This window comes from Schistocerca piceifrons, chromosome 1 (assembly GCF_021461385.2).
Source record: "Schistocerca piceifrons isolate TAMUIC-IGC-003096 chromosome 1, iqSchPice1.1, whole genome shotgun sequence".
Taxonomy (NCBI): Eukaryota; Metazoa; Arthropoda; class Insecta; order Orthoptera; family Acrididae; genus Schistocerca; species Schistocerca piceifrons.
This window is the reverse complement of record NC_060138.1, coordinates 891,080,774-891,108,070: the sequence shown is the minus strand read 5'-3', so window position 1 is coordinate 891,108,070 and position 27,297 is coordinate 891,080,774. Positions and strand designations below refer to the sequence as shown.

General features: G+C 44.3%; 2 protein-coding genes across 3 annotated transcripts in view; one reads left to right on the top strand and one right to left on the bottom strand.

Moving 5' to 3' along the window:
* LOC124716889 (PAX3- and PAX7-binding protein 1) overlaps window positions 1-23,111 on the top strand; it is a 173,401-nt gene extending 150,290 nt beyond the window's left edge. For both annotated transcript variants that reach the window (XM_047243446.1, XM_047243454.1), the window contains exons 2-3: window positions 18,916-21,151; window positions 22,555-23,111. In XM_047243446.1, the coding sequence (XP_047099402.1) occupies window positions 18,935-21,151; window positions 22,555-22,860 (2,523 nt within the window). In that variant the 5' untranslated portion in view covers window positions 18,916-18,934 and the 3' untranslated portion in view covers window positions 22,861-23,111. The remainder of the gene's footprint in view (window positions 1-18,915; window positions 21,152-22,554) is intronic.
* The window catches only part of LOC124716905, an 811,449-nt gene that overhangs the window by 78,594 nt on the left and 705,558 nt on the right, over window positions 1-27,297 (bottom strand). The window lies entirely within an intron of this gene.

Here is a 27,297-nt window from a genome sequence, read left to right as displayed (position 1 = left end):
TTTCCATTTCCACTGTGTTTCCGTAAATGTAAGGCAATAACAGCTTGAAGTGAGTTTCGCCACTCAGTGTTTAACGTTAGGTAGGCTACCCTAATTTTCTTACTCCCCTACGGCGAAGGCAAGAAATGCAGCTGCTCAGACCGAAGACTCATTTGATGCAACTCTCCATGCTAATCTGCCCTCCACAAGTCTCTTCATCTCTGCATACCTGCTGTAGACTATATCCATTTTTACTGGTTTGCTGTAGTCAGGCCTTGGTTTCCCTCTACTTTTTCACCCCCCCCCTCCCCGCAGACACCCACACGCAAGTTCCCTCCATTATCAGATTGTCGAGTTCTTGATTCCACAGGATGTGTCGTGTCAACCGATCCATTCTTTTAGTCAAGTTGTCTCAGAAAGATCTATTCCCATTCACAATATTCAGTAAGCCGTCTTTGCTTATTGTATTATCCCGTCTACCCATCCTTTTTCTTCAGCATTCTTTTGCAAAACCGCATTTAAAAATCTACAGACTTCCTAACCGTGATGAAAGTCCGTGTTTCACTCTCATGTATGACTACGCTCTAGATAAACTCTCTCAGAAGAGAATTTCCAATACTAAAATATGCATTCAGTGTTGTAATTTCTCTCTTTCAGAAAAGCCTTTCTTGTTAGTTCTAGCCTGCATTTTATTTTGTCTTTGCTGCTGCCATCGTCAGTTACTTTGCAGTCCAAATAACAAAACTTATGTAGTACTTTTCTTATTGAAAAACCAGCAACCAGTTGCACGAAATAAATTTTATTTCTTTACCTGTTTGAAGCACTTAGTGCCTCCTTCGGAAGATGGTAATGATAATATTTTGTTATTATTATAATAATAATTATTATTGTTATGTTGTTGTCGTTGGTATTGTTATCAGCGAGCGTCAAAAATGCGTCAAAACACTCGCTAATAATGCGATAATTATGATATTCTGAAGAAGGGCACTAACTGCCCGAGGCTGATAAAGAAATAAAATCTCTTCGTGCAGTTGGTGACGATTTTTATCAACAAAATGAAATACACCTACTGAAAATGGACAAAGTACTGAAAGTATTTGTGCTATCTCATTCAAAATGTTCAAATGTGTGTGAATTCCTAAAGAACCAAACTGCTTAGATCATCGGTCGCTAGACTTACACACTACTTAACCTAACCTACGCTAAGAACAACACACACACCCATGCCCGTGGGAGGACTCGAACCTCCGGCGGGAGGGGTCGCGCAGTCCATGACATTACGCCTGAAACCGCGCGGCCACTCCACGCGGCTGCTATCTCATTGTGTAATTTAATTCCCTGAGCATCATCTGGTCTAATTCGACTACACTCCATCACCAAGAAATGCGAAAATAAAGGGAAAGGGAAGAACATACCTGTTCATTGAGCCGACATGCTCAGACAGAATTTCAGTTAGGCTCTCTACTGCAGAGTATAAAACGAGCGAATGGAGATTTACAAAAATTTGAAGACAAAAGGGGAGTTTTTTATTTCAGTCAGTGCATAATAGCAAATCCTGAAGTTGTCATGTTTATGTAGTAACATAAAAAGGAAATGCATCAAATGGATTTGGATGAAAGGGTGAACACAGTGCAGTGAAAAGTAATACCGAGAAAAGCAGTAGATATTAGCTCAAGTAAACACGCAGAAAAAACTTTCTACACTTTCGACATACTTTCATGCAACTCTGTTCACTAGCTCCATGAACTTTGAAACACAAGCTCGTCAAATTCAAAACAAAGTATCCTCATGAAATTCTTTCTGTCTCCGGAGGTCCGTTCTTGAACTCTGTCTCTCTCTTATTTTCTACATAGTAGACGACAGAACGCGTTTTTAAGTTTCCACTAAGGGCCAGTGTATTTATAATATATGGAAGCTGGCCGCTGTCGAGCGGTTCTAGGCGCTTCAGTCCGGAACCACGCGGCTTCTACGGTCGCAGGTTCGAATCCTGCCTCGGGCATGGATGTGTGTGATGTCCTTAGATTATTTAGGTTTAAGTAGTTCTAAGTCTAGGGGACTGATGACCTCAGATGTTAACTCCCATAGTGCTTAGAGCCATTTCAACCATTCTAATACATGGAAACGCAGCCTTAGTGTGGAATACAAACATGGGAAAATTCGAAGTAGGGAATGAGCAAGAAATACTAATGTTGGCACATTACATTAATATTTCGACAAAGCCTTCTCGATACACTTGTTAGTTCGTCATTGACATATATCAGTAAGCGAATAATAAACTGCTCAATTAATATAGTTTATGAGTGTGTAGATTCGTTATACAGTACTTCCGGTCGTCCTAGATATTCTTAAAAGATGCCGGCTTGGTGCCAGCAGCTCATGAAGGAGCCGCACGAGTGGCACTAGAACAAGTGGTGTGTCGTTATCAGCCGCCTTTATCTCTCTCCAAGGACAGTGGTCTCTTGTTAGGGAGATTTGCTCATTGTGAAGCATATGGCGATCTGGCCGGACACGGACGTCCTGAGTTCCTCAGAGTTATACAGCGTGCTGAGGATGAACGAGTGGTTTGTCTGCGTTTTGTAGGTAAGTACCACCGCCCGTTGCCGTACTGGCGCAGAGTGATATGACATGTCCGCCATTATCAGTATGCGCGATTCTCTGATAAGCGATAAAAACAACCTCTGCTGCCAGAGAGAACTCTCACTTTAGTATTTCTATTCTCCATTGACGTAACGACACAGTTCTCTTCTAGCAGCGTAATTAAATCACTGTGCAGACAACTTCTGCGTTAGCTTAAAATCGTCTAACGTTAAACACCGTTTCTAGATTACGTCTGTTGTAGAGAGATGACGCTGTGGCTAAAACACGACTCGTATTCGGGAAGAACGTGGTTCGTATCTCTGTCCGGCCAGCCAGATTTACATTTCCCATGTGTTCCCTGTATGTCGGGATGGTTGCTTCGATCCAATCTCCAGCTGAGCTAGTGCTCCGCTTTTAATGATCTAGATGTCGACGAGACGTTAAACTTAAAGCTTCCATGCCTTTCATTCGCACAAGACCTTTTCCGCGTAAGGTGTAAGGTGGCCAGTCTAGCATCGTTTATATAGATTTTGGAATACGACAACTACTTCAGCAACACACCTACCTTTGGTTTAGTATGTACAATTACTGGCTTCGTATATCTTATCACCAGTCCGCTTACTGTAGACGCTATTTCACGTACATCTCAGACTGTTGATTTCAAAAAGCGAAAAAATAAAATGTCGGATTGGACATTCGACTGTTGACATAAAATTCTCACCAAGCAAGGATGATGAAGGGGTTTGGGGAGGGGGGGGGGGAGGGGTATGGAAGGCATACAGTAATGTGCAGTGAGAAGTTTGTATTCGCTGCCTCTCAATAATTTGAAAATTCATCCAACCGTGATCCGGAAGCGCCCTCTTTGCAAACGCCAGTCTCTGTCAGTTACTCCAACTAATCGAGGCGGCGTTGTACTGTACCCTTATCGTTAGTTTGCTGCATATGCCAGTCGGTGCCAAACACGCGTTTTGCTTCGTCGCTCTGCTATCTCCCCTCAGAGCGAATAGCTGTTTCATCGTTACCCAGCACCGATAAAGTCCACGCCAGTTGTTAGATAACGGTTTGAAAATCAAATCCGTCTCGTTTCTCCCCCCCCCCTCCCCCCTCGCACTTTGCACCCCGTTCCGGCAGAGGGTAGCCGTAGCAACCGGGAGGCACGAGTTGAGCGGCCAGCGCTCATCGCCGCCTTGACATTTACCTGCTTAGCGACGCCGCGCCGGCTCAGCTGACACACTTTGCGTCTGGTCGGGCGCCGTCTGCAGCGGTTCGCTGCGAAAATAAACACCGGCCGTGCGCTGGAGCTGGCGGAGCTGAACTATATTCCTACCTGTCATGTTTGTTTGTAGACGCCTCCTCCACGCGAGCGAGTCGCTCCTTACGATTCGTGTACACTCTGGTCTTGGCGCTGCTCGCCGTTCGGCATTTCTCTCGCATTTTCTCAGTAAAGTACCACTTTAACAGGAGGGCAGGTCGTGAAGAATAATAAGTGACCGGATTTTAATATTCCGAATGTCTTTTTCAACTGAATCACCATAAGCCAGTACGTTTCTCTTCTCTAAAACATTAGTAAAGTTGCATTCAGTAATCCTTTCTAATGGTTCCTCGAGCATTATGATGCTTTGCTTGATTGAGGAAAGTACGGTATTGTTTTGGTCATCAAACTATAGTTACAGTAACAATAATAAGAAGAAGACCGAGAGCCATACTACTGTACAGGGAGTCAGTAAAGTCACAGTACCCCTATTGACTGTTTCCCAGCGGAACTTTAAATACCGCGAACATCAGTGCATGATCTCATTAAAAGAGTTTTGAGAATGGAAGTGTTTACACGAATGTATGTGACTGAATTATCTGACAACGACGTGGAGCAGCGAGTTGCAGCCTGCCGTACTTTGTCGGCACAACTTCCAAATGCTGTGTCTCGCTCAGTGTCAATATGCGATGTATCGGAGTCCACAGAGTAGCAATATCGTTTTTTGGTCTATGGAAAATCCCAATATTATGTACAAGATTTATGAAGAACCCGTATGACGTTATGGGCTGGAATCTCAACACGATGCCTGTTCTAACCATATTTTTTAAGGACACATGAATGCAAATTAGTATTAGGACGTGTTGCAATCGTGCTTGGGACGAAGCTCCAGTATACTTTGCTGTTGCGTATAAACGAGCGTCCATAGCTGCATCAAACCAGTTTCCCGACTGAAGACCACAACAAGCAAAGAAACAAATAGTAACTTCAAAAAGCTAAACAAGATATTTACGTAGTTTGTGCTTTGCTGTGTGCGTCACGTCTGGGGCATTATCGGATGCAAATATCCGGAGAGAGTAGCCACTGTTGATTACTCGTGCAACATCCACTTTGTGCCTGGCTTTCGGTGCGCAGGCTCAGAGAAAGTGGCGCTTCACTTAGCGGTGTCTAAGTTGTGCAACTGAAATTTACTTTTGCTTATGATGCTCTCCGTCACAACTCTACTTGGTAATTACTTTTACAGAGCTACCGATCTCGCCGAAGTTTTGTGATTTTTCTGTGATCAAAACGGCAAGCCACTGTGTTGCTAGTTTGCGCTGCACTCACCCTTTCCTTTATGTCTGTCGAGACAAGTTGTTGTCGATAAATTTGCTGTAACCGGAGGAGATTTCCCTTACATATTGGGGAACGCAGAGGATGACAATTACTGAACTACATGAAAAACGATAAATTAGTTACAAACTACAAGTGCACACACTTTATTCACCATGTAAACGTCACTATAGATATTCGGATTTAAGTTGTGACATGTGCGATATGCGTGCCATCGTTGGCGATGATGTGGTGCGGACGAATAGAGAAATACTGCATGACTCGCTGAAGTATCGGATGCTGTCGGTGATCTCCTGAATGGCTGTTCTCAGTTCAGCAATGGTTTTAGGGTTATTGCTGTACACTTTGTCCCTAATGTAGCCGTACAAAAAGGAGTTAAGCGTGTTCAGATCCCAAATATGTGGAGGCCAATCGAGGCCTATGTAAGTAGCCTCTGGGTACCCCAGAGCCATGCGGTCCCTAAAGTGCTCCTCCAGGACATCAAACACTCTCGTGCTTCGAATGGGTCGAACTCCGCCTTGCACGAACCACATCTTGTGGAAATGAGGGTCACTTTGGATAATGGGTATGAAATCATTTTCCAAAACCTTCACATACCGTTCGTTAGTCACCGTGCAGTCAGGGAATATCGCACCGATCGTTCTTTAATTGGATATAGCACACCACACAGTCACCCGTTGAGGGTGAAGAGACTTCTCGGTCGCGAAATACTGATTCTGAATCTCCCAAATGGGCCAACTTCGCTTATTGACAAATCCATTCAAGTGAAAGTGGTCTTCGTAGCTAAACCAAACCATGCAGCGCATACTAATTCCCATCATCTCCCGCAGTCAACCGTGCAGTTTGAACGTCTTAATGCGAACCGTTCAGAAGTTATGACGATTTTATTTCATATAGTTAAATAACTCACACACTGTATGCAATACGAAGAGGCGAAGCAACAATAAAGGAAAGAACTACACTGATCATTTAATGGGTTAACTCTGCGCTAAATATGTATGCAGGCAACTCGTCTATGTGCATAATGTTTTAGATTACCGTATACATACTTTAACTACCGACCCACCTCGGCTTCGCACGGGTAGCGCTAAGTACCTTCGGTCGAATGACTTGTCTGGGGTAACGGTAATAAAATAAATTATATACACAAAAATTTCTCGTGAATCAGTATGTCTATTAGTGAAAACCACATCAAAGTCTCTGCAGCAGTTTCTGAAATTAGTCTTTACATACAGACAGAAGAATGAGGCGTGGGATTTTAATTTCTAATGTGTGTAGAGGTCACAAAGAGAGGTGACTTCTGTTACGTTCAATGTGTTGTACGGCATCTGCTGTCCTGTAACTGGCATGATAACGAGGAATGTCAACCTGGTGAATCACATGCGCGTGCAGGACTTAAGGAGGAGTTCTCATCAGTCTTAATTCTCGTGGGTATTTATGCTCGTCTGAGACAAGATTTTGAGCAAAATCATGCTCATATCATCTTCTAGACAGGCGAAAGTTAAAATGTGATGCCTCGGTGGATTTCATTAATGAATATCACATTAGTTCCATCATTCTTGGCTTCACGAAACATTATTGAGAATACTCCTTGTAGAGTAAGCTGCTGCATATCCTTAGCCATTTCGGCGGATTTTCCACGCTGTAGAATGTCACGAGCAGTGGGTCTGCTGGTTCTAGTCTCAGAGCAGTTGGAAGACTCCTCCGTCTTGTCGTTTCCACTGACGTCACTTTCGGCCTCAGCTGTCACTGCCACGGTCTGGAGCTCATGGCTAGCAAGCAATACCGGAAGCAGGAGTGGTGCAGCATTACATCAACACTTCGCCGAGATATCTTGTGGCACGTCAGGTCTCAAACCTGAAAATCGAGGGTACGAAGAGTTGAGCTAAAACTCATTTCCACTTGCGAATATTTGTTCAGTGCTTCGCTATGCTTTGCAGTGTTCTGCACATCCAGGTAGAAATGAAGCATCGTCCCGATGACGTATCTGCAGCGTGAAAAAATTCTCCGTTGCTTGTTAGCTGTGTTATACTTACTATAGCGGTCATGATCAGAGACATAATTTCAAAATATCAGGGCTGACAAACTGAATGTGCTTATTACGAAACGTCGAACGAAGCTTTGGCACAAGGATGTTTCTTCCACTTAAAGGGCATCGGGTCGGTCTGTAACCTTGAACCTCAGCACCTGGCATCCAGGGTTGCAAAGCGGCTGACGTTAATGACACGGAAGGCATAACTCTGTGGCGTGCGTAACTCATTAACAGAGGTTTCGATAGGGCGCCACGTGGCTGCAGCAACGCTTCCGTTAATCGCCGCAGGTTTCTGCAAAAAAATACGAGTAGACAACTAACTAATCCAGATATCGAATCATTCGTTAAAATCACATGATTGCCATTATTTTACGTTATACTGCGAACGGTGTGTCTTTTGAAAAGATAACAAACTAAATAATTTTTTGTGCTGCTGTTGATACTGAAATGTTTTAGAAGTATTTTTTTTTATTATTTACTCTCGCTGTTTTGAACACTGATAGGAAACTCGTTGCCTATGCGATATAATTGTTGCACTCGTATCGCGAAAAATTTACATAGCACTGGACAGCCTGACAAGCTGTGCAAATGTCACAACCGTATCCCTTGACATGACGTGTCATTACGAGGGACTACTTAAAGGAGATAATGCCTCGCTTGTCCTCATCAGACTTAATGGTTTCCCCTCATGCTCCGACAGCGCATCAGGGACTGAAATTGCTTCAGAACGGCCATTTTGCAGATGTTTCTGCATTCAGTCAGCTTTTATAACTGTCACTAGCTCCGAAAGAAGCACCTGATGTCACTGTTGTGGGCAGATAGCCGGTCGTGTCTAACATTAGATGAGTATCTCATTCAGTTAACCTGTCCGTAAGTGTGATGTCAAACCCTGGCTCCCTTATGGACTCGAGGTAACATTTATCCTCCTCAGTTACTGAATGTTTCAAATATTTATATACGTCCCCAGCATGTGTGGCAAAATATCTGGAGTGTTTCCAGCCGTACTAGATAAATGGTTTGTTCTGTACGTTAGAAGCAACTACCGTATGTCTTTTTTCTTTACTTTTATAATAATCGGTTTTAGATTTCCGTCTTCAGCAAAATGCAATATACGCATTTGCTGCTCAGATACGCGTCTGTCGTGTTCAACCATATTTCATTAGGTTATCTTTATCCGTATATTAACATAACTTTACTTTTGCGACTGTCCAGAGTAGGTTTTAAAGCTTTAAATATTTCATTACAACTTTGTATCATCCTTTTTTCCACATTTTGTGATGGTCGCGCCCTGTTAAACTGAGTTTGTTTGTGTTAACAATACTGTGTGACTCTTATTTCCGTTCTTAGTTTCGGAATTACTGCGTTTGAAGTAACTACTGCCGACCGGAGTGGCCGTGCGGTTCTAGGCGCTACAGTCTGGAACCGCGAGACCGCTACGGTCGCAGGTTCGAATCCTGCCTCGCGCATGGATGTGTGTGATGTCCTTAGGTTAGTTAGGTTTAAGTAGTTCTACGTTCTAGGGGACTGATGACCTCAGAAGTTGATTCCCATAGTGCTCAGAGCCATTTGAACCATTTTGAAGTAACTGCTGTTACAAAACTGTAAAATTGGGAACATATCTTAAGGGTCTGATAAAGGTTACCTGCGCAGTTTAGACCTGTGATTGACTTTTAATTTTCTGTTTTTATTTTAACTGCCTTAGTTGATATCACTTAACCCACGATCGTAAAGGCTGGGGCAAAAGTCGACTGCCATTTTTGTTATTTTCTTTTTGATGTGGAAGTACCAGTTTAACGCTGAAAAGAGGAATAAGTTATATTCGAAGGCGTACAAAGTAATAGAATGAGTGAAAACCCAATAAATATTGTCATTAGTGCAATGGTGAATTTTCTAAAATGCAATGAAGACAGGAGTTTTTATAGTAATCCAACCATTCCGGCAGACAAAATTTCCTTTAGGCCAACAGGTAGCTCTGTATCTGTCATGTAGCTCTTTTTCGTCTTTATTTAATTGAATTTACTATCTGATTCAATGGAAATTGTTGCGAACTGAACAGTAAGCGTACTTTGGACATAAAGGAATTTTTGAGTTCGTGGAAGTGTAATTGCAGGTCACTGTGAACATTATTACTTCACTATACAAACTACTGACGTAACTTAAGTGTCTTAAGTCGCTGAAAAATTAGCGATTCTGACGACAACTTTTTAAGTCCCATGTTTCTATTTTAGTGTACTGGTTAATTAGAGTGCTTGGTAAACTACGCACTTCGTGGAACTTTCTTTCACTGTCTTGACCGAAATACTCATTACGCCGTAGTTCTGAAGCCTGCACGACGCAACGCCGTGGATAAAATTTCATGTTCGCGCGCTTCCTGGACTTACCCGCGGGCGATAAAACATCGTAATTGCACGATGCAATATTCACAAGGAATAGTGCCCACACAGGCCGTACGGTAGCAATAACCGTGGCGGATATTAAACAGGTGAGGGGGATGGAGGGGGGTATTAGGGGAAGGATCTACAAGCGGTGTGTGTAAATGCGATAAGGTAAATGTGCGTGGCGCCGGCGTCCACCTGTTGTGACGTGAAGACAGCCTCCAAAACAGAGCACGAGCGCTGTTGTTTGTTATTGTACTCTGAGTTTTTCAGTCTTCTTCTTAATCAATGTGGCAATGTTTATACTGATAGCTTCAGAAATGCTTTTCCCTCCATGACTGAGTACGTGAATTTTACTATACTCTCAGAGAACCACGGTGACACAGGCCATACATTATGGACCTTAATTGATTTAATCAGACCTCAAACAATTTTTTTTCTCGTCTGAAGACCTCTGTCTGACCAGCCTTATTAAACTGCCTTGTGTCACATGCTACACGCAGCGCGTGCTGCTACATGTTCTCATCGAAACTAGGTTAAGTACCTATGAAAGCAGCACGTCCCACTATCCGCCTTATTTCTTCCGCCTGTGTCATTTTTCCTCCACAGATTCCCAAGTTCATAGCATTTCGAAATACTCTATTGTGGAATGATTGTTCAACCAAGTCACGGCCACTTCCTTCTTCCATTTTTGATTATATGAGCTTGTGCTTCGTCTCTAATGACCTTGACTTTGACAAGGTGTTAATTTTTTGTCATTATTTTCATTTATTGTATATAATATTTATTTATATTTATTTTAAAAATTGTAATTAGTTTTAAAATACGTTATTTTGATGAAGAAGAGCTGTCATATTATTTGTTAATGCTTGAAGAGAACTGGTTAACGTCAATATAAAACCAGTTTGTTAGTGTGCATGAAGTTTACATTCGAAAAAATGTGATTGTTGTCTGCTATTGCTACTCCTTTATCTTCACAATAAAAATTGCGAAGGCGTATGCGGTGAGAATGGCTGAGGAATGATACATTTTTAAAACTGATGCGAATTGTGGAACCTACAAAAGTTTTATTTGCTTTAATTGTTTGAAACCAGGACTCTGATGGAATGTATGTCCGTAATATTTTCCTTTACTGCATATCGACAGTTGATACTCGCCTTCCCACTGATGCCTTGAAATTTTAATCTTCCATTCGCTCTTCAAATAATTCCTTGTTTCTCGGTTTTTCTGCCGACACCTGTTCGTATTCACTGGCGTTCTGTATTCATCTGCCTTGAAATCAGTCTTAAAACAGTGGATTTACTTTATTAACTCTACCTCAGTGGTACTCTCCAGACATAAGTAAAGCTAACTGTTTGACATAGTTTCATCGCGAGATTTCGTTTATCAAGAAAAGCGCGCAACACTGTGTTTTTAGGTGTATTCTTTATTTTAGTCACTTTCCACACTTCTACTTCGTATGTAACACTTAGCATCTAGACGTTATGTCGGATCGCATTCAAAAGGAGCAACGATAAATCCCTATCCGGCCAGTCATATTTAGCTACTCCATAGTTTACCTAAATCAACCAAGGCGAACGCCGGGTGGTTGCTTTGAAATGGCTACGGTCGATTTTCTTCTTCATCCTTGTCCAAACCGAACTTGTGTTCTCTCTCAGATGACTTCATCGTCGATGACACTTCAGATCCTAATATTTCTTCCTGTACAGTATGTGCTCAATTCTGTATTTTTGTTATTCACTTCTGTGATTAAACTCACAGTTTGATATATTTTTGACAAGAATGCCGCTAAACAGAACGTCTGTGCCATTCACGATCTCTGCGCTCTTCTAACTTTCGTCAAGAAGGATAGTGTTACTGGTGAACTTTTCTTCAGGAAGCTGTCCACTCTCTCTTTCTTCGTTGTTCCTAAAACAAGCTGAACGAGGCTGGTGAGAAACAGCATCAATGATTTAAGACGATCCGCCAAGTTAACTGTAGAACTGCACGAGCTTGAATTCTTTTCGAATTAACTGCTTCATCTTGATGTATGAGTACATTTCTAGAAGAGACATAACAATCTGGCTTTGGCGTCTCTCTAGTGAGTAATCATCATTTAGCTTCTGTGCGATAGTGGCAGTATCACGGCAGTACGCGGTGTCGTCGGTCACTTACGTAACTGTTGAGTTGCTCTTTCGTAATATTTCACAAACCTAATCAATGTCGATGTGTCCTTCGTATGAGTAGACTGTATGCTACTGATCAGACGACATTTTAACGGTTAAAGGCCGGAACTTTTGTATTTCAAAGTATTTGTTATTCGAAGATGTACTTCCTACTTTTCACTGGTAAGACACCAGAGGCAGACGCATGAAAATTTAAATTCAAATCGTATTATCCTCTCAGTGTTCCGTCGCTATCGATCCCTTCTTGACGGGTCGTCGCGCTTCGTGTGAAGTGATCTCGAAACCTCTATGGGCCAGTGGGGAGTCCAGGCGTTTCCTTCTGGTGTCACCTTGTCCTGCTTGGACGACGTCAGTAGAAATGTTCCCGCAGGCCTTGGGGCGCAGTTTCGTTGCGCAGCGCTTGGAAATTGCATCAATTGGCCGCCATAGTTGACACCGTCACGTGATACCGTACCGAAATCAATCATTGCCCGAGACAAGACGCACAAGCAGGGTTGCCGCTGAGACTGTGTCGACCTCTGCGCATGTATCGCCTACTCTTTCACGTGACGGGCGCCAGTTCAGTAGACGTGACCTATAAATGTAGTGGCTGCAACAAAAATGAAGAGGTATAGACCGACGTGGACAATGATACAATAGGGGTGCTTGTATCCACGGGCTACGTTCTCTAGCGATAACGACGCAATTCCAAGTATGGACTGTGCCCATAATTTTTAGCTGAATGTACATAGAGTAATACTGTCATGAAGTAAATTGTCGATATTCCAGTCCAACTGTTTTTGATCGGTGAAAAACACAATAAATGCAGCATTCTCGATTTAATCATTGTTATAACGCATAAAGTGACCATTATTTTGTGTTAACAGATAATACTACAGAGAGCCAATTACGGGTATGGCAGCGCATCTGAACTTGTTAGCAGTGTCTCCCAGCATCCGGCACCTGGTTCTGATACTGCTAGCAGTCACCTCATTCCAGAGAAGTGGCAACGTATCTTCCGGAAAAGACGAGGAGCTGACGATATCTCTGTGGAGATGGATGACGAGATAACTCATAAATTACGCCTCCGAGAGGACACTGAGAAACGGGATGTGATTCACGGCGTACTTTTGGCTGTTATTTTGACGTCAGGGGAGACATCACTAATTGTCAAGCGGCTCTTACGTACTGTGCTGCACGGGATGACACGGCGGCCGGTCGGAACTGAATGGCCTGTCAGAGCCAGTCTGCGTGGCTTTGCTTTGTTTTGCTTCTTAACCATCGCCATAAATTTTTGTTTGCGTCGATAACTTGTTGGTCCTGCCTCTCACTGTGTGATTCCTTATAACGCGCTGTATGCTGCTGACGCAGCTTAGATGTCGTAACCTTCCACGTGGAAAATATATTGCTGTCAAACAGTTCGCGATATTTCGAGACTTGGTAGTAACCATCAAAACAAGAAAAATGTCCAATAAACATTGGCTCTAAGGTGCATAACTTAAAAACTGTGTGCGCTTGAACAATAGAAGAGATGTGTTTCGCAGTAGCGAAGATGAACAAGCGTTCATAGCTCTGAAGGTATGCTTTTTAGTGCCCATGTTTATTGGACTTTTTCTTGTTTTGATTATTACTACCACCTCTCAAAATATTAGACACTTTTTTTTAACACCCCCTATTTTCAGTTGTCTTTGGGAGACTCGAACTATGTTTAATGGCTTGCAGTCGGGGCGCAGTCGGGCAATTAACCCATCGCTTGGAAGTTTAAAGTTTCTTGTGTGTGTGTGTGTGTGTGTGTGTGCGCGCGCGCGCGCAATAATTACAACCCGTATCACATACGTGTAGGTTCTTAAAAATGATTCGTCCTTTCCGCACCGGGCATAATATCAAATAGATACAACTGCATCTGGTTTAGTAATATTCTCAGAGAAACTGGCAAATCGCAAGAAAATCTATGTCACCGCGAAGGTTGGTTTAGACAGCTCACTAGTTGATTATGTGTGGCACGTTTTTGCCTTTCTCCGACCTTTCAGATGAGTTACCCAGACAATTATAGAGGGACATATTGTTCAATGTGGACTCCGAATTATGGTGTTAACTTGGCGTTTGTCACACGTGCAGATTATGGATGCAGGCGAAAGAAGCGGCAAGTGACGAAAAAGAAATCTTTGTACCGACTGAGGATCGTAGTCTGAATATTTTAATTTGTAGTTTGTTTATATGTATTAACAGCTCTGAGCTTTATGCCGATGCGATGTTTCGAGTTATTCCCATATACAGAGAGTGTCGAGTAGTGAACGCATTTGAAGTCTGTCAATGTTCCCAATTTGTACGCATCACTGTCAGTCAACGAGACTCTGATTGTGGAACGGCAGTAATAACTATTCTCAGAAGCATAGTACAGTTTTAGAACCAAGATGGGATAATGGACCATGTTCTCAGATCTGAAGAAATCTGGATGCCCTCAGGTTCCTCTGTGTAAGAGATGGCTGTGTGAAGGTCGAGAGGGACTGGAACCATGTCGTACAAAAAAAGGGGCATCCGTGCCCCGTTGTCCCCCTTCTCAACGCGAAGGATCCACAGGGATAAGCGCGCGCGCACACACACACACACACACCATACTCCAATTGCAGGATAATGCGTTTACTGCTTAGTTCCTTAATGCGGCGATGAGAGAGATTTGACTGACGTCATGTTATCACAGCACTTCTTGCACCGTAATTGTAAAAGAGGATACTAGAATGAAGCGTAGACAACAGGATGATACGCTGTGTGACGCATGTTTACAAGAGGTTGTAAAAGACATCTCTTTCTACTTAGCTTACCCTAATCCCTCATTCTCCTTCTCAACCCCTTCTACCATGGGCCTGTAGCTCCGCTGGTGCTTCATTGACGATAAGTGTGACTTGCTTTTTTGTTAACTTTGCCACATTAATTTTCCCGCACCAACACATAACCGACTATATTTTCATATGAGGAATATAGGCCCCACTTGGTCACTCAAGAGTATCGTTGATCGTACTGTAGAGTTCATTCATTGTGTCGTGGTTAAATATTTTTAGATGATAATGCTTCGAACTGAGCAATTTCTAGAACTCATGTGATTTCTACATCGTTTCAGTTTAAAACCATTATTCTTGCCGGTTTGTCGCAATTTTTCGCTTGCGAAGAGATTTGTGTGAGCGTAACAAACCCGATTACGAAATTCTCACTGCGCCATCAGATTGAATGGAAAATTCCTTATAGTGTCAGGAGAGATCAGATGCATCTGACTGAATTCTCTTTGAATCCGCGTCGTGCACGGCGCATCTTCAGATGAGATAATCTTCCCCGTGTCATTTGGCTACTCAGTTTATATTTCGACTAATTTGTGGAGGTGTCCTCAGTGATCTCTAAAGAAACTTGTGCCTCGCATCCTTACTTTTATTTGAAATTGTTTGAATTGAACAAAATAGGTCGCAACCAGTTCAATTTTCACTGTTTATTTATTTGCTCATTAACACCACACTGGTTTTGTGATCTCTCGGCTTATCTGCAGCTACGATGCATCTACTTAATAGAGATGCTTTCTGACATCTGTGATGGTCTCCATGTTTGTGTATCCAATCATCGATTCGAGAATCTATTATGGACTTTTGTAATCGTCACACTTTCTACGGCTCATTCTTGTGCTGGTATCCAGAGGTGATACCCAATTATGTGGCACCGGCCCTCTGATGAGAGAGGCAACCAACCAAAAATGCTCGTCTGGCTATCGTGATTTGGCTGTTAGTCGTCTCTCTACATCACCTCAAATTAATGCCGTGATGGCTTGAACGCAACCACAGCTATTTCTTTCCTCGTTCTCTTCCCATTGTGAGCAAGCGTTCTGGCTCTAAAGACGTCGGTATCAAGCAGACTCTGAACTTCCTTTCCCGGCCTTGGTTTTAATGTGTTTCTTCACGCAGATTTAGTGATAAATGGCTTTTAATACCGAGTTATGATATCGTCGCAGTTTCAAAGCGTGTTCTATGCTAGAGAAACTTAGTTTAGTTTTCATCTCACTGATTGTTTCGTTCGCTTTTGTTCTCTGATATTATGCACGATTAATCGGCGTAAGAGTGTGTGAGAAATTAATTAGCACAAGTGAGCCAAAATAATCACCAACGCCCATTTTCATTATGGTATCGTTTCATTTGCTCACCGCTAGGAAGATTAGCGAAGTTGTGTCAGAAATGTTGAAGTGTCATTTTTTAAAATCGATGCTTCCGTTCTGTTGTCCGTAAAGTTCTTTTTATTCAGTGACTGGGTTATTGATACAGCGCAGTTAACTAAACTCTGTGGTGCCATCGTCCTACACATTTTCCTGCCGATCATCCGCCTTACGGCGACATTGAACGTTCCATATCTATCATCTAGCTCTATTAGACCGCCGCGCGGAGTGGCCGTGCGTTTAGAGGCGCCATGTCACTGACTGCGCGGGCGCTCCCCGGAGGTTCGAGTCCTCCCTCGGACATGGGTGTGGCATAAGTTAGTTTAAGTAGTGTGTAAAACTGATGACCTCAGCAGTTTGGTCCCTTAGGAATTCACACACATTTGAACATTTTTTTCTATTAGACCATCGTCCAGTACGCTGATCATTTAGTCACGGAGACGGAGAAGAGATCGTAAACTTTCATAACATCTAGTAAAGGCAGGCAACGAACTAAAAAGACTAGTGTCATAAATGTACGAGCTATCTACACAACTGCTGCGAATTCATTGTGTGTGCGTATTTATGGTCCACAAAAATCAAAAATAGAGTAGTAAGTAGTGTTCGGAGCAGGGTTCATCTCTTTAGGCTTTCATGACTATGGAAACTGCTGGAGTACGGAATTATGAGCAGGACACCAATTAAGACTCGGACGTGCTACGTCAGCGAGAACAAAAGATCGCCAGCAAGTGGCTGAATTGTCACCACATACAGCCCCAGAGCAGGCTGGAGAGTTCGTGCGTTTCCCGCGAAGACTTTGCTCAAACAATGTGAGACGGTGGCACGCGCCCTGCCTCATACCCTGGGAGCAACAGTCCGCTGAAGCTGGACTAAGCAAGAGGAGGCGGGCGCGTGTGGAAAGGCCAGCGTGGTCGGCGCGTGTTCCGCTGGTGAGTCAGGCGGCAACCAACACCGCTTCCCACGCCAGCACGTGGAAGGAAATGTGCTGGACGTCTGCAGAACGGGCCGCTCCAGCCGCAGCACTCTCCAGTCGCACGCTCCTCTCCAGAGTCGCAGTCTTGAAGCGCTCTTTGAAGTTTCGCTGTGTACCGCGTCTCTAAATATTCGAGACGAATGGGTCCTGTTAATCATTAACTGTGCCCGTCTTACCATTATTGTGAGAAATACAAAGAACTTGACTTTACCAACGGAAGCCAGTCTAGATCAATAGTAACCTCGACAGTTTTGTAGGCTGACAAACGATTTCTCACTCGCTCCAGCAACTAAGTCGATTTAGTTGTCAAATCTAAATACTGTGAGTGGCCAGATGTCGGGATGGCTCTGTGGCACGAATCTGACGTCGGTCGTTGGATAAGGCGGTGCATTTGTCTCCGTACATCCCTGGTAGATGCAGGTTTCTGACACCCCCACAGTGAGACCTCAGTATATCCTAAATCGCTCCCTCAGGCCTCTGACGAGGCGGCTGGACGTCCCTTTGCCGAACCCTCGTGGTCGTCCTGTGCAGCATTTTAAGCGCATGGAAAGACTTATCTGCGTTACCGATGATGATGAACAATGTTGACTTCGTAAACTCCTATTCTTGCCTAATCTGCGATATGCTTTGACCCGTGACCAATCATAATCCTAGAATCGAAGGCCGTTACGTCAAAGGTACTGCAGTGATCGCTACGTACCTGTACATATACGAGTAACGTGTCTACATTCGTGCCGTAGGCAACATCTAGCCGTTCATTCGGGTATCCTGCTCGGCACATCTTAAAATGAGATAAACTTTCCCGTGTCATGTGGCCTCTCAGTTTATATATTGGCTAATTTGTGGAGGCATCCTTACTGAGCTATGAAGAAACTTCTGCCTCTTCTCTTTTTACTGTTTATTTATTTGCCCAGTAACACAACAATGGTCTTCTGATATTTGCGATGATCTCCATGTTTTTGTATCCAATCGTCGATTCAAACTATTATGGAAGGATGGAATGAAGATTGGGTTTAACCCCGTAGACGTCGAGGTCATTAGAGACGGAGCACAAGCTGGGATTGTATCAAGGAGGGGAAGGAAACATACCGGTATTTGCCTCGAGCTATTTAGGGAAATCACGGAAAACCTTAATCAGAATGGCCGGACGCGAGTTTGAATCGTTGTCCTCCCGAATGCAAGGCCAGTGTGTTAACCACTGCGCCACCTCGCTTGGTTCAAGCTATTACGGAGAGCGAGTGAAATTATACAGTGTGTCCTTAAAAAACTCCGAAAAGTTTTAGGGATAGGTTCCTTACACCAAAACAAGGAAAAATATGTGTTGGTCGTGGGCTCTAAAGTGGACACTTTAAGATCTATGAACTACTACTCCTACTTGTTCATCTTCGGTCGTATGTAACCCATCTCTTCTACTGAACAAGTGGTGATAGGTCTTAAGGTATGCATTTTAGAGCCCATGCGTACTGTACATTTTTCATATTTTGGTGTTAGAAACCTGTCCCTAAAGTAGTTCTGTGACACAGTAATGTCCGAGATGTTAATTTGTTTATTATGCTAAGCGTATAAGTGTTTCCTTTCAAAGCCTGGGTGTATAATGTCCTGAAGCGATATATCTCTTTCTTGGCTGAGTCAATTACTCTGCGGAAGACAGAGTGATGTTAACGGCGATAAATGAGGGAGTCGTTGTGGGTGTGATTAACACAATATCAAATAGTTTAATGTATAATACCCAGGATGTAACTAGCGAAATGCTGTCGCTATAGCCCCGAAGTAAAGTTGTTGCAGCTTTAGTCCTTTCTAGTTAGAGTTACAGCAACACTACAGTTTTATTTTTACTCGTTTGCTTGGACTCACACTAGTCTTGTGTATATCGCACATGTCTTCTTTATGTTGTAGTCAACTGCACTAGTTCTTGAATTACGACGATCACTGACACTACCCTTTAGTAGTAGATAGAGATTTTATGAGATTCCCGAAACGACGACACTAGAAGCGTGGCATGACGACATCTCCTGAATTGTTATTCGCTCTTAAGCGGACTGTTGTAATTTCTCTGTTGCAGGTACAATTGAAATACGAAAATGGCGCTCTTCAAGAAGCCGAAGAAGAATATCAGCCGTCGAGTATTCGGCACCGACGAGAATGCTGACGAGAGCGAAACTACCCCGGCTCCTGGGACCAGCACAGAGCAGGAACCATTGCCTCCAGTGTTGCCTGTGGAGGCGAAACCTACCAAGAAGAAGGAGAAGAAGCAGGCCAAACACAACCCCAGCGTCCTCAGCTTCGAGGAAGACCTCAACGAGGGCGAAGAAGTGTTCCAAGTGAAGAAGTCGTCACAGAGTAAAAAACTGAGCAGGATGCTGAATAATGAAAGGAAAAAGAAAAAGGAAGGGAAGAAGCAAGAAACGGAGGAGAAACCAGACACAACAGATGCGACAGAGACCGTCATACCGGGTGACGCCAGCGAACTCAAAATAGTTGTTAAACAGACTCACAAACCTGTGATCCTAAGTGGTCGCGAAGCGGAAATGGCCTTCTGCGATATTAGTTCAGAAGAGGAGGAGGAGGAAGAGGAACGCGAGAGAGAGAGGTCTAAGTTTCCAGACGCGGACAACGTCAAGCTGTTGCTGCAATGCGGGAAAATACCCGACGCAGCTGCTATTCATGCGGCGAGGAAGCGGCGCCAGCTAGCCAGGCAGATGGGAGAAGACTTCATTCCCGTGGCGACCACAGAGTCTAGTTCCTCGAAACTGAAGCTCTCTGACGACAACGACACGAGCGATGAGGAGAGAATCAAAATGGAAGTAAAGACTCAAGTTTCGGAGAAAGAGAACAGGTTGGAAGTATTCACGGCAGCTAGGGAGAATCCGGGGAACAAAGAAGACGACGACGAATGGGAATCTCAGCAGCTGAAGAAAGGAGTATCCAGAGGTCAGATAGAGGCTATGCGGTCCGAAACGACAATGGCGAGCATGTATTACGCTCAGCCTTATATGCCTATGGCCAGTGAAAGATTCGTGGGCACCGAAGTGTCCAACATGTCTGCGGAGTCTGGAGATTACACGGCTTCACCGTTCCCACCGCCGATAGAGCCTCCGGAGACAGTAGTCAACAGGCTGCGCGAGAGACTGGCGCACATGAAGCAGCAGCACGATGTGGACAATCAGCTCCTTCAGCAGACTTGCGAGCAGATAGAGATGAACGAGAAGAATCGCGAGTCGTGCGAAAGGGAGCGGCCCGACTTGGTCAACAGGCTGCAGTTCTACCAGAAGCTGCATTACTATGTGCTGAACCTGATCGAGTGCCTGGACGAGAAGGTGTTCATCATATCGAACCTGGAGCAGCGCTTCCTGGAGGTGCTGCGGGGCCGCGCAGAGTTGCTGATGGAGCGCCGCCGGCAGGACATCCGCGACGAGTGCGACGAGGTGGCGTCGGCCGCGAGGAACGTGAAGCGCTCGGGCCCCGAGGATGAGGCGCGCACGCGCAGGGCGGCAGAGCGCGAGGGCCGGCGCGCGCGGCGGCGCAGGGCGCGCACCCCGGCCGCCGCGGCCGCGCACGTCGACGGCATGTCCAGCGACGACGAGGTCACCGAGCTGGAGGCGGCCGCCTTCAAGCGCAAACTCGCCACCATAGAGTCCGACGCCGACCTCGTCCTCGACGACGTCGTCGAGGAGTTCTCCTCTCTGCGGAGCATCAAGTCGCGCTTCGAAGACTGGCGCTCCGTCCATCCGGACGACTACCGGGAGGCCTATGTCAGCCTGTGCCTGCCCAAAATCTTCGACCCGGTGATCCGGCTCAGGATGCTGACGTGGAATCCTCTGCAAGAGACCACGGTCGAGATGGAGCAGTACGAATGGTACGCGACGCTGCTGCTGTACGGGCTCACCGAGTCGGAAACGGAGATGTCCCTGAGGGAGGACCCGGACGCGCAGCTGGTGCCCAAAGTGATGGAGCGCGTCATAGTGCCTAAGCTGCGCGCGCTGGTGGAGGCCGCCTGGGACCCACTGTCGACTTCGCAGACGTTGCGCTTAGTGGGTTTGCTCCGCAAGCTGCTGCGGGCCTACCCGTCACTGACAGAGGACAGCAAGCCACTGCAGCAGCTGCTGCAGACCGCCCTCGACAAGATGAAGTCTGCGGTGGCCAACGACGTGTTTATCCCGTTGGTGCCACCCAACGTGTCTCGCGGCGTCTATGCTGAGGCGTGGACGCCTTTTTTCCAGCGGCAGTTCGGGTCAGCGCTCAAGCTGCTGAGGAACGCACTAACGTGGCACGGTATTCTTGGGGAACGAGTGCTGCAGGTAATTGATCATCATGATGTGATTATACAGTAAAATTATTTACACCGGTCTGCATGGAAACGTTTTTATTGCGGCGAGAAATAAAGCAATGTTCATCCCTGTGTTTACAGTTAATCAGTCGTAATATACTGTCAGTCAGATGCTACACAGACAACCCATAGTCGCATTGCTTGCAACGATAAAGACCTTTTCAGTGTTGATCAGTGGAAAGCTGTAACAGACAAAATAACAAACGAAACAGCCCATATATACTTTCCTTACGCCAAGTGATTAACGCAACGAAACTAGAGTGGTCCCGTCTAGTAGCTGAAAATGCGACACAGGCGCGAACGTCTCCATACGAGGGCGTAGGTCTTGTGCAACTCCTCATGCATCTCTTTCATACATCCCCGCTGCCTTCCGAGTTCAGTGTTCTTCACACTTTGCCCGTCATGTTCCTTCTATTCTTTTTCTTGTTGCCTTCCTCCTCCATTTCCTTCTTCATCATCATCTTCTTCTTCTTCTTCTTCTTCTTCTTCGTCTTCTTCTTTCCCCATTCTTCGTCTCCTCCTCCTGTCTCCCCTTTTCCCTGTCCTCCATATCCTCTTCCTCCTCCTTCTTCTTTTTCCTCTTTTGTTTTTCCTTCTTTTTCCTCTCCTCCTCCTCCTCCCTCTTCTTCTTCCTCTCCTCTTCCTCCTCCTCCTCCGCCTCTCCCTTTCTCTATCCCTCCTACTTCGCTCCCTCACTCTTCTCCTCTTCCGTTACCCTTCCTTATTTTATTTAGCCCATCCGACAACGTGCTCCCAACGGAACGGCGCACTGAGCGCCCCAGCTGTCGTACATTAATTAGTATTTGGTTAGGCGCTCCACTAACAGATACATGAACAGCCGCTACTTATCTGAGAAATACAACTGAGAGAAGTGTATAGTTTGGTTGAAACAACTAGTGAATTTCTCATTCAAAGATAGAACATGAGAAACGACTATAATTCTTCATTTATTTATTGAAAAAATGGAACAAAAATAAAAAATAGGTACCATTTTGATTGAAAGTGCTTTATCAGTTTTTCAATTCCCATTAATTTGGAAGCTGGGAGCTAACAACTGACTTAGTGTGTTAGCTTTTTAATAATATGCATATGAAAATAAATTCTGTGATAACCTGTGATCCAGCTGGCTAACTGAGTGTTAAGTCACTGAGATTTTTATTATTTTTGTATCTCTCCCTCTTCTTTTTCGACTTTGCTTCCATCAGATACTCCTCACAGCCTAATTTCTGCGCCTGTGCGAGAAACCTCCCAGTTTCGTTTCTCTTTCAGCCCTCCTCTCTCTTTGTATTATCAGCACAGCTGACGTGTCTCCAGCCTCTGCCACGCAGCTTTCCGCAGTCTCCGCCACTCCCCTTTGTCGTGTTTTGCCGACAGGAGGTGTCCGTGACGATGCTGCTGAACCGGTACCTGCTGACGGCGCTGCGGGCGTGCACGCCGGCGGACGCGGCGCGCAAGAGCGCCTCCATCGTGGCGACGTTCCCGCGCGCCTGGTTCCACGAGGAGGGCGAGCGGCCGCCGCTGCAGATGTTCGTGCAGCAGGTGCGCGCCACGGCGCTGCGCCTGCAGGACGAGCCGGCCGCGGCGGCGCGCGAGCCGCTCGAGATCATCGCCAACATCCTGCGCCAGTTCCAGCCCGCGCCCCTCTCCGTCGTCGCCACCGCCGTCGCTGCCGACGCCTGAACCGATGCACTTGCGACACCTTTTGATTTCATTTCACTCCAGTAGCGCAACTCACAATAGTACAGCGGGTGTGGAATGTATAGCTTGGAGAGATAGCGGATTGCTTAATCACATTCTGGTACAGTATTAATATTGGTTCATTTTGGTGGCGAGAAAGCAGGCAAAGACATCTACCGTTGTTGTTACAGCTTTTATGTATGTAAACGTGTAATTACTATTATTATTTGAAATAAAGTGCAGTTTCGACATTATGTTGTAGCGCGATACCTTGCTTTCAAATTTCATGTCTTGCCAGATGTTGTAGTAGAATTCATTAGGACCTACCCCAAAGTCCTGTTTCATCCCGTAGAGAGACCAACAAAATTTCATTTTCATTTGACGTTAGATAGTACACATGATATAACAATGTGTAACCTCGTATCCATACATATTATAAAATGTATATATTTATGTTGCATTTCAGCTGCTAAACCACTGGACCCATTTCAGCCGAAGTTGGTACATACCACATTTACTATATAGGGGTAAGAACCATCTATCTACGAAAGGGTGGGGGTGGAAAAAAAGTGTAGCCCACGACGCGCCCATACACAGACTTCCTTCATCCAGTATTTGAGAATCAAAGCACTTCGTGACTTGCAACAAACTTTGTACATAATTCGAAACTTTTATGAAACATTGTCTTGCTGAGAAACTTTATCGCTTACTACAAATCCTCTATTCAAGCAGTAAAACTGCTGCATCAGGTATGACGTTTATTTTTATTACTTCTTTGTTAAGAACTCTATTCGCTACACATTTCCCTGACAGTATCCACACACGCCACTGAATGTACCTACAACATTACATCATTGTACGACACACAGTTCAAGAGATACGACGTCATAAACATTGAGCTGCGTGAAAACGAAACTGCAGTGCGAAATTTTCTAAACCTACAGGTTAAATATGTGTAAAAACTCGTGTCAGATATATTGAATATATGTGACATGTGCGTATGCGGACACAGCTGCATATAAAAAAACTCCCCCTAAATCCCTGGATCCTTTCTAACCAAATGTGGTACACGTAGTGTTTACTATCTGTAAGAAATACTGTGGGGGTAAGAATCAGCAACCTCCTATTGGGGTGAGGATTATAACGCGGAGAGAGAACTAGGGGAGGAAGGGATGGACAGAGAGAGGGGGGTGGGGAAGGGAGAGCGGACACAGATATGGGAGGAGACGGAGAGAAAGAGAGAGAGAGAGAGAGAGAGAGAGAGAGAGAGAGAGTGGTATGGGGAAATAGAGGGGGAGAGGAGGTGATGGGCTAAGAAGAAGGAGGAGGAGGAGAGAAAGAGAGAGGTGGAGGAGTTGAGCAGAGAGAGAGAGAGGGAGAATGCGTGGACAGGCGGGGACGCTGAGGAGACAGACAAACAAAGGGGGAAGGAGGAGATGGACAAATAGCGCCACAAGTACGTACAATGCGCACACTACGCAAATGACCAGGAGATGGTCAGATGAGCGTGGAGGGTCGACTGCAGTTTCGACCCAGAGCGGCCACCAGCCAGGCCTCAGTCCCTCTTACTCCATAACTATGGTACGAGTACAACAATAATAACACCACATACGAAAGTCAGCTATCATACTGATAGCCCTGGACATCGAACCAGCTCCAGCAGAGAGGACTGGGCCTCAATGGACCCAGCCCTGAGATCGCCTTAATAAATTTAGGGAAACCTAAATCTCGATGACCGGACGGCATCCCGTCTCCTTTGTTGTTGCACGTGCGTTAATTTAATCACGCCAGTTATTTCTTACGCGAGCGTATCTCTGGTATCCGATAAGGAGAACAGCACAATAGTGGTACAATCTTCTATTATTTAGCTTTTTAAACTAATTTGTCACTATAAGGTAAAGTTACGTATCCTGGGTGTATTCGCTATGTAACACACTTAAACAGTTCTATGGAAGAAGCTGTAACAAAATCAAAATTAGCGTTCATTGTATTTTGTAAATGTTTTTGAGTGTGTCAAATTAAATTGCACTTTCGTAATTGTGAACAGATGTTTTCCGCAAGGAAAACTGACGGCTAGGTCGTAAACGCAACCAGAGATCTTAATTGTTGCTCACAGAAGAAGTTAACTTTGTTCATACACCAAACTCCTTTTTCTGCAACTATTTTCCCAATATTTTTGTTTTTGATAAATCACAATGCACGAAAATGTATATCGCTAAGGATCTTAGCACTGCATCTTCAGTTGAAGTAAGAGTAGTTACAAGGGGGATCTCAGTCGGTGTTGCCCCGAGTGCGCCATCCGCTCGGTACGAACAGCTAGAAACAAGACAGAGAAATCGAAAAATCTGGGTAGGCCATAGTGGCGGCTATAACATAAAATGGGCTGTAGCATGAAACGGGTATAGTGACCTTGACTCCAATGTACCAAGGACGCCAAAGATCAGGTCACTGGATTCTACGTCAAACAGGAAAATATTTGCGACTTTTTCAAATTAAAATGCATCATCGCTTAACTATAAGAAAGCGTAAGTAGAACCATACATTAATTTTCTAGTTAGAAATAGTATTGCGATTTTAGAAATCAAGAATGGGCTTCTAAAAAGGGCATTTCTAAACCAATGCAGTTTCACAAATTCGGAGTCTTCCACGGGCAGTGTCATAATTAGTTTTCAGTATTGGGCCTTATCGTTATGAAACACTAAAGCATCTTCCCCCTAATACCGAAAATTAATTACATCACAATGCTCTTTTCTTGTAAACAAATTTCAGAACAACAGTGACGTCCATACCTGCAACAGTAGAGGCGAAAATTACCTTTGTTACCCATTTTTAAAGCTGTCTTGGCTTAGAAATGAGTTCAATATGTAGCAACAAAAATTTTTTAATTTTTTTCCCAATAACATAAAATATCCGACAGGTAGTAAATCAAGTTTTAAATCTAACCTAAAATAATTTCTTCTGGAATACTCCTGTTATTCCATGAACGAATTTCTATTTAAAACCTGATGGCATGGAAAAAACTTGTTTTTATGTATAGTTGCATGAGTAGGACTAAAAAATGTGTTCGTTAATGTTAACGCTACCCATCTATATACTGCATATCCTTTTAACTGACTGGTGCCACATCATTCCGATAAAAGAATCGTTCAAATGAGTGTCGATGTTCATAAAAATGGGTGAGATGATGAAATCGACAGTATCGGTGTTTGTGAGACACCGGAGGTTCATGAAACCAAGAAACCTAAACGATGCACATATTAGGCAGAAAAAGGACGAAATAAATCGAGTGATGTGCTTGATCGAACGGCTGTTGCAGTGTCGTGAAGTCCTCATTTATATTAATAGAGCGCTTTCCAAGTCTACTACTATACATATAATGTGTCTTTACGTAGAGTGCAAGAATGAATTAAATCAATAATTTACTTAGAAACACTGGAATTAGACTTGCAGCTTAATAAATCTGTACCTTTATGTCTGTGGTCACTGAACAGGAATATTGAGAACGGAAGTGTGTGTTGATGAAGTGTTCATATTTGACATATGAGGAACATTGCGGAAGAGTCAGAAGATAAGTTAATCTACCTCCAAAATAAACGAAAATACATTTCAACGGAATCAAACACTATAGAAAATATTTGACTGAAGCACTTCTCTCATTATCCTGTGACACGAGGTATTGAAGAAGACAGAAACAGCTTGCCCTTTTCTCACGTGATATCGTTCGAACCATGGAAGAAGGGCAACAACATTCCATATTCCTACACTACCGAAAAGCGTTTGAAGCCGTGCCCCACCGCAGACTGTTAACGAAGGTACGAGCGTACGGAGTAGATTCCCACACATGTAAATGGCTCGAAGACTTCTTAAGTAATAGACCCAATACGTAGTCCTCGACGGCGAGTGTTCGTCAGAGAGAAGGGTATAAATGATCTTCCGGACAGGGTGAGCAGCAATCTGCGGCCGTTTGCTGATACTGCTGTGGTGTTCGAAAAGGTGTCGTCGTTGAGTGACTTTTGGAGGATACAAGAGAACTTGACACAATTTGTAGATGGTGTGATGAACTGCAGCTAGCTCTAAATGCAGAGAAATGTAAATTAATGCAGACGAGTTGGAAAAACAACCCCGTAAGGTTCGAACACAGTAATCTGCTGCTTGTCGCAGACACGTCGATTAAATGCCTACGGGTATCGTTGCAAAGCGGTATGAAATGGAATGAGCATGTAATGACGTAGGGAAAGCGAATGGTCGTCTTTCGATTTTTTGAGAGAATTTTAGAAAAGTCTGTGTCATCTGCAAACGAGGCCGCATATAGAACACCTGTGCCACCCGTTCCTGAGTGCTGTTTAGGTGTTTGGGATCCCCACCTGCTAGGTTTGGTACCGGTAGGTTCGATCAGCACGCGAGTATTACAGGAATGTTTTGGGGACTCAAATGGGAATC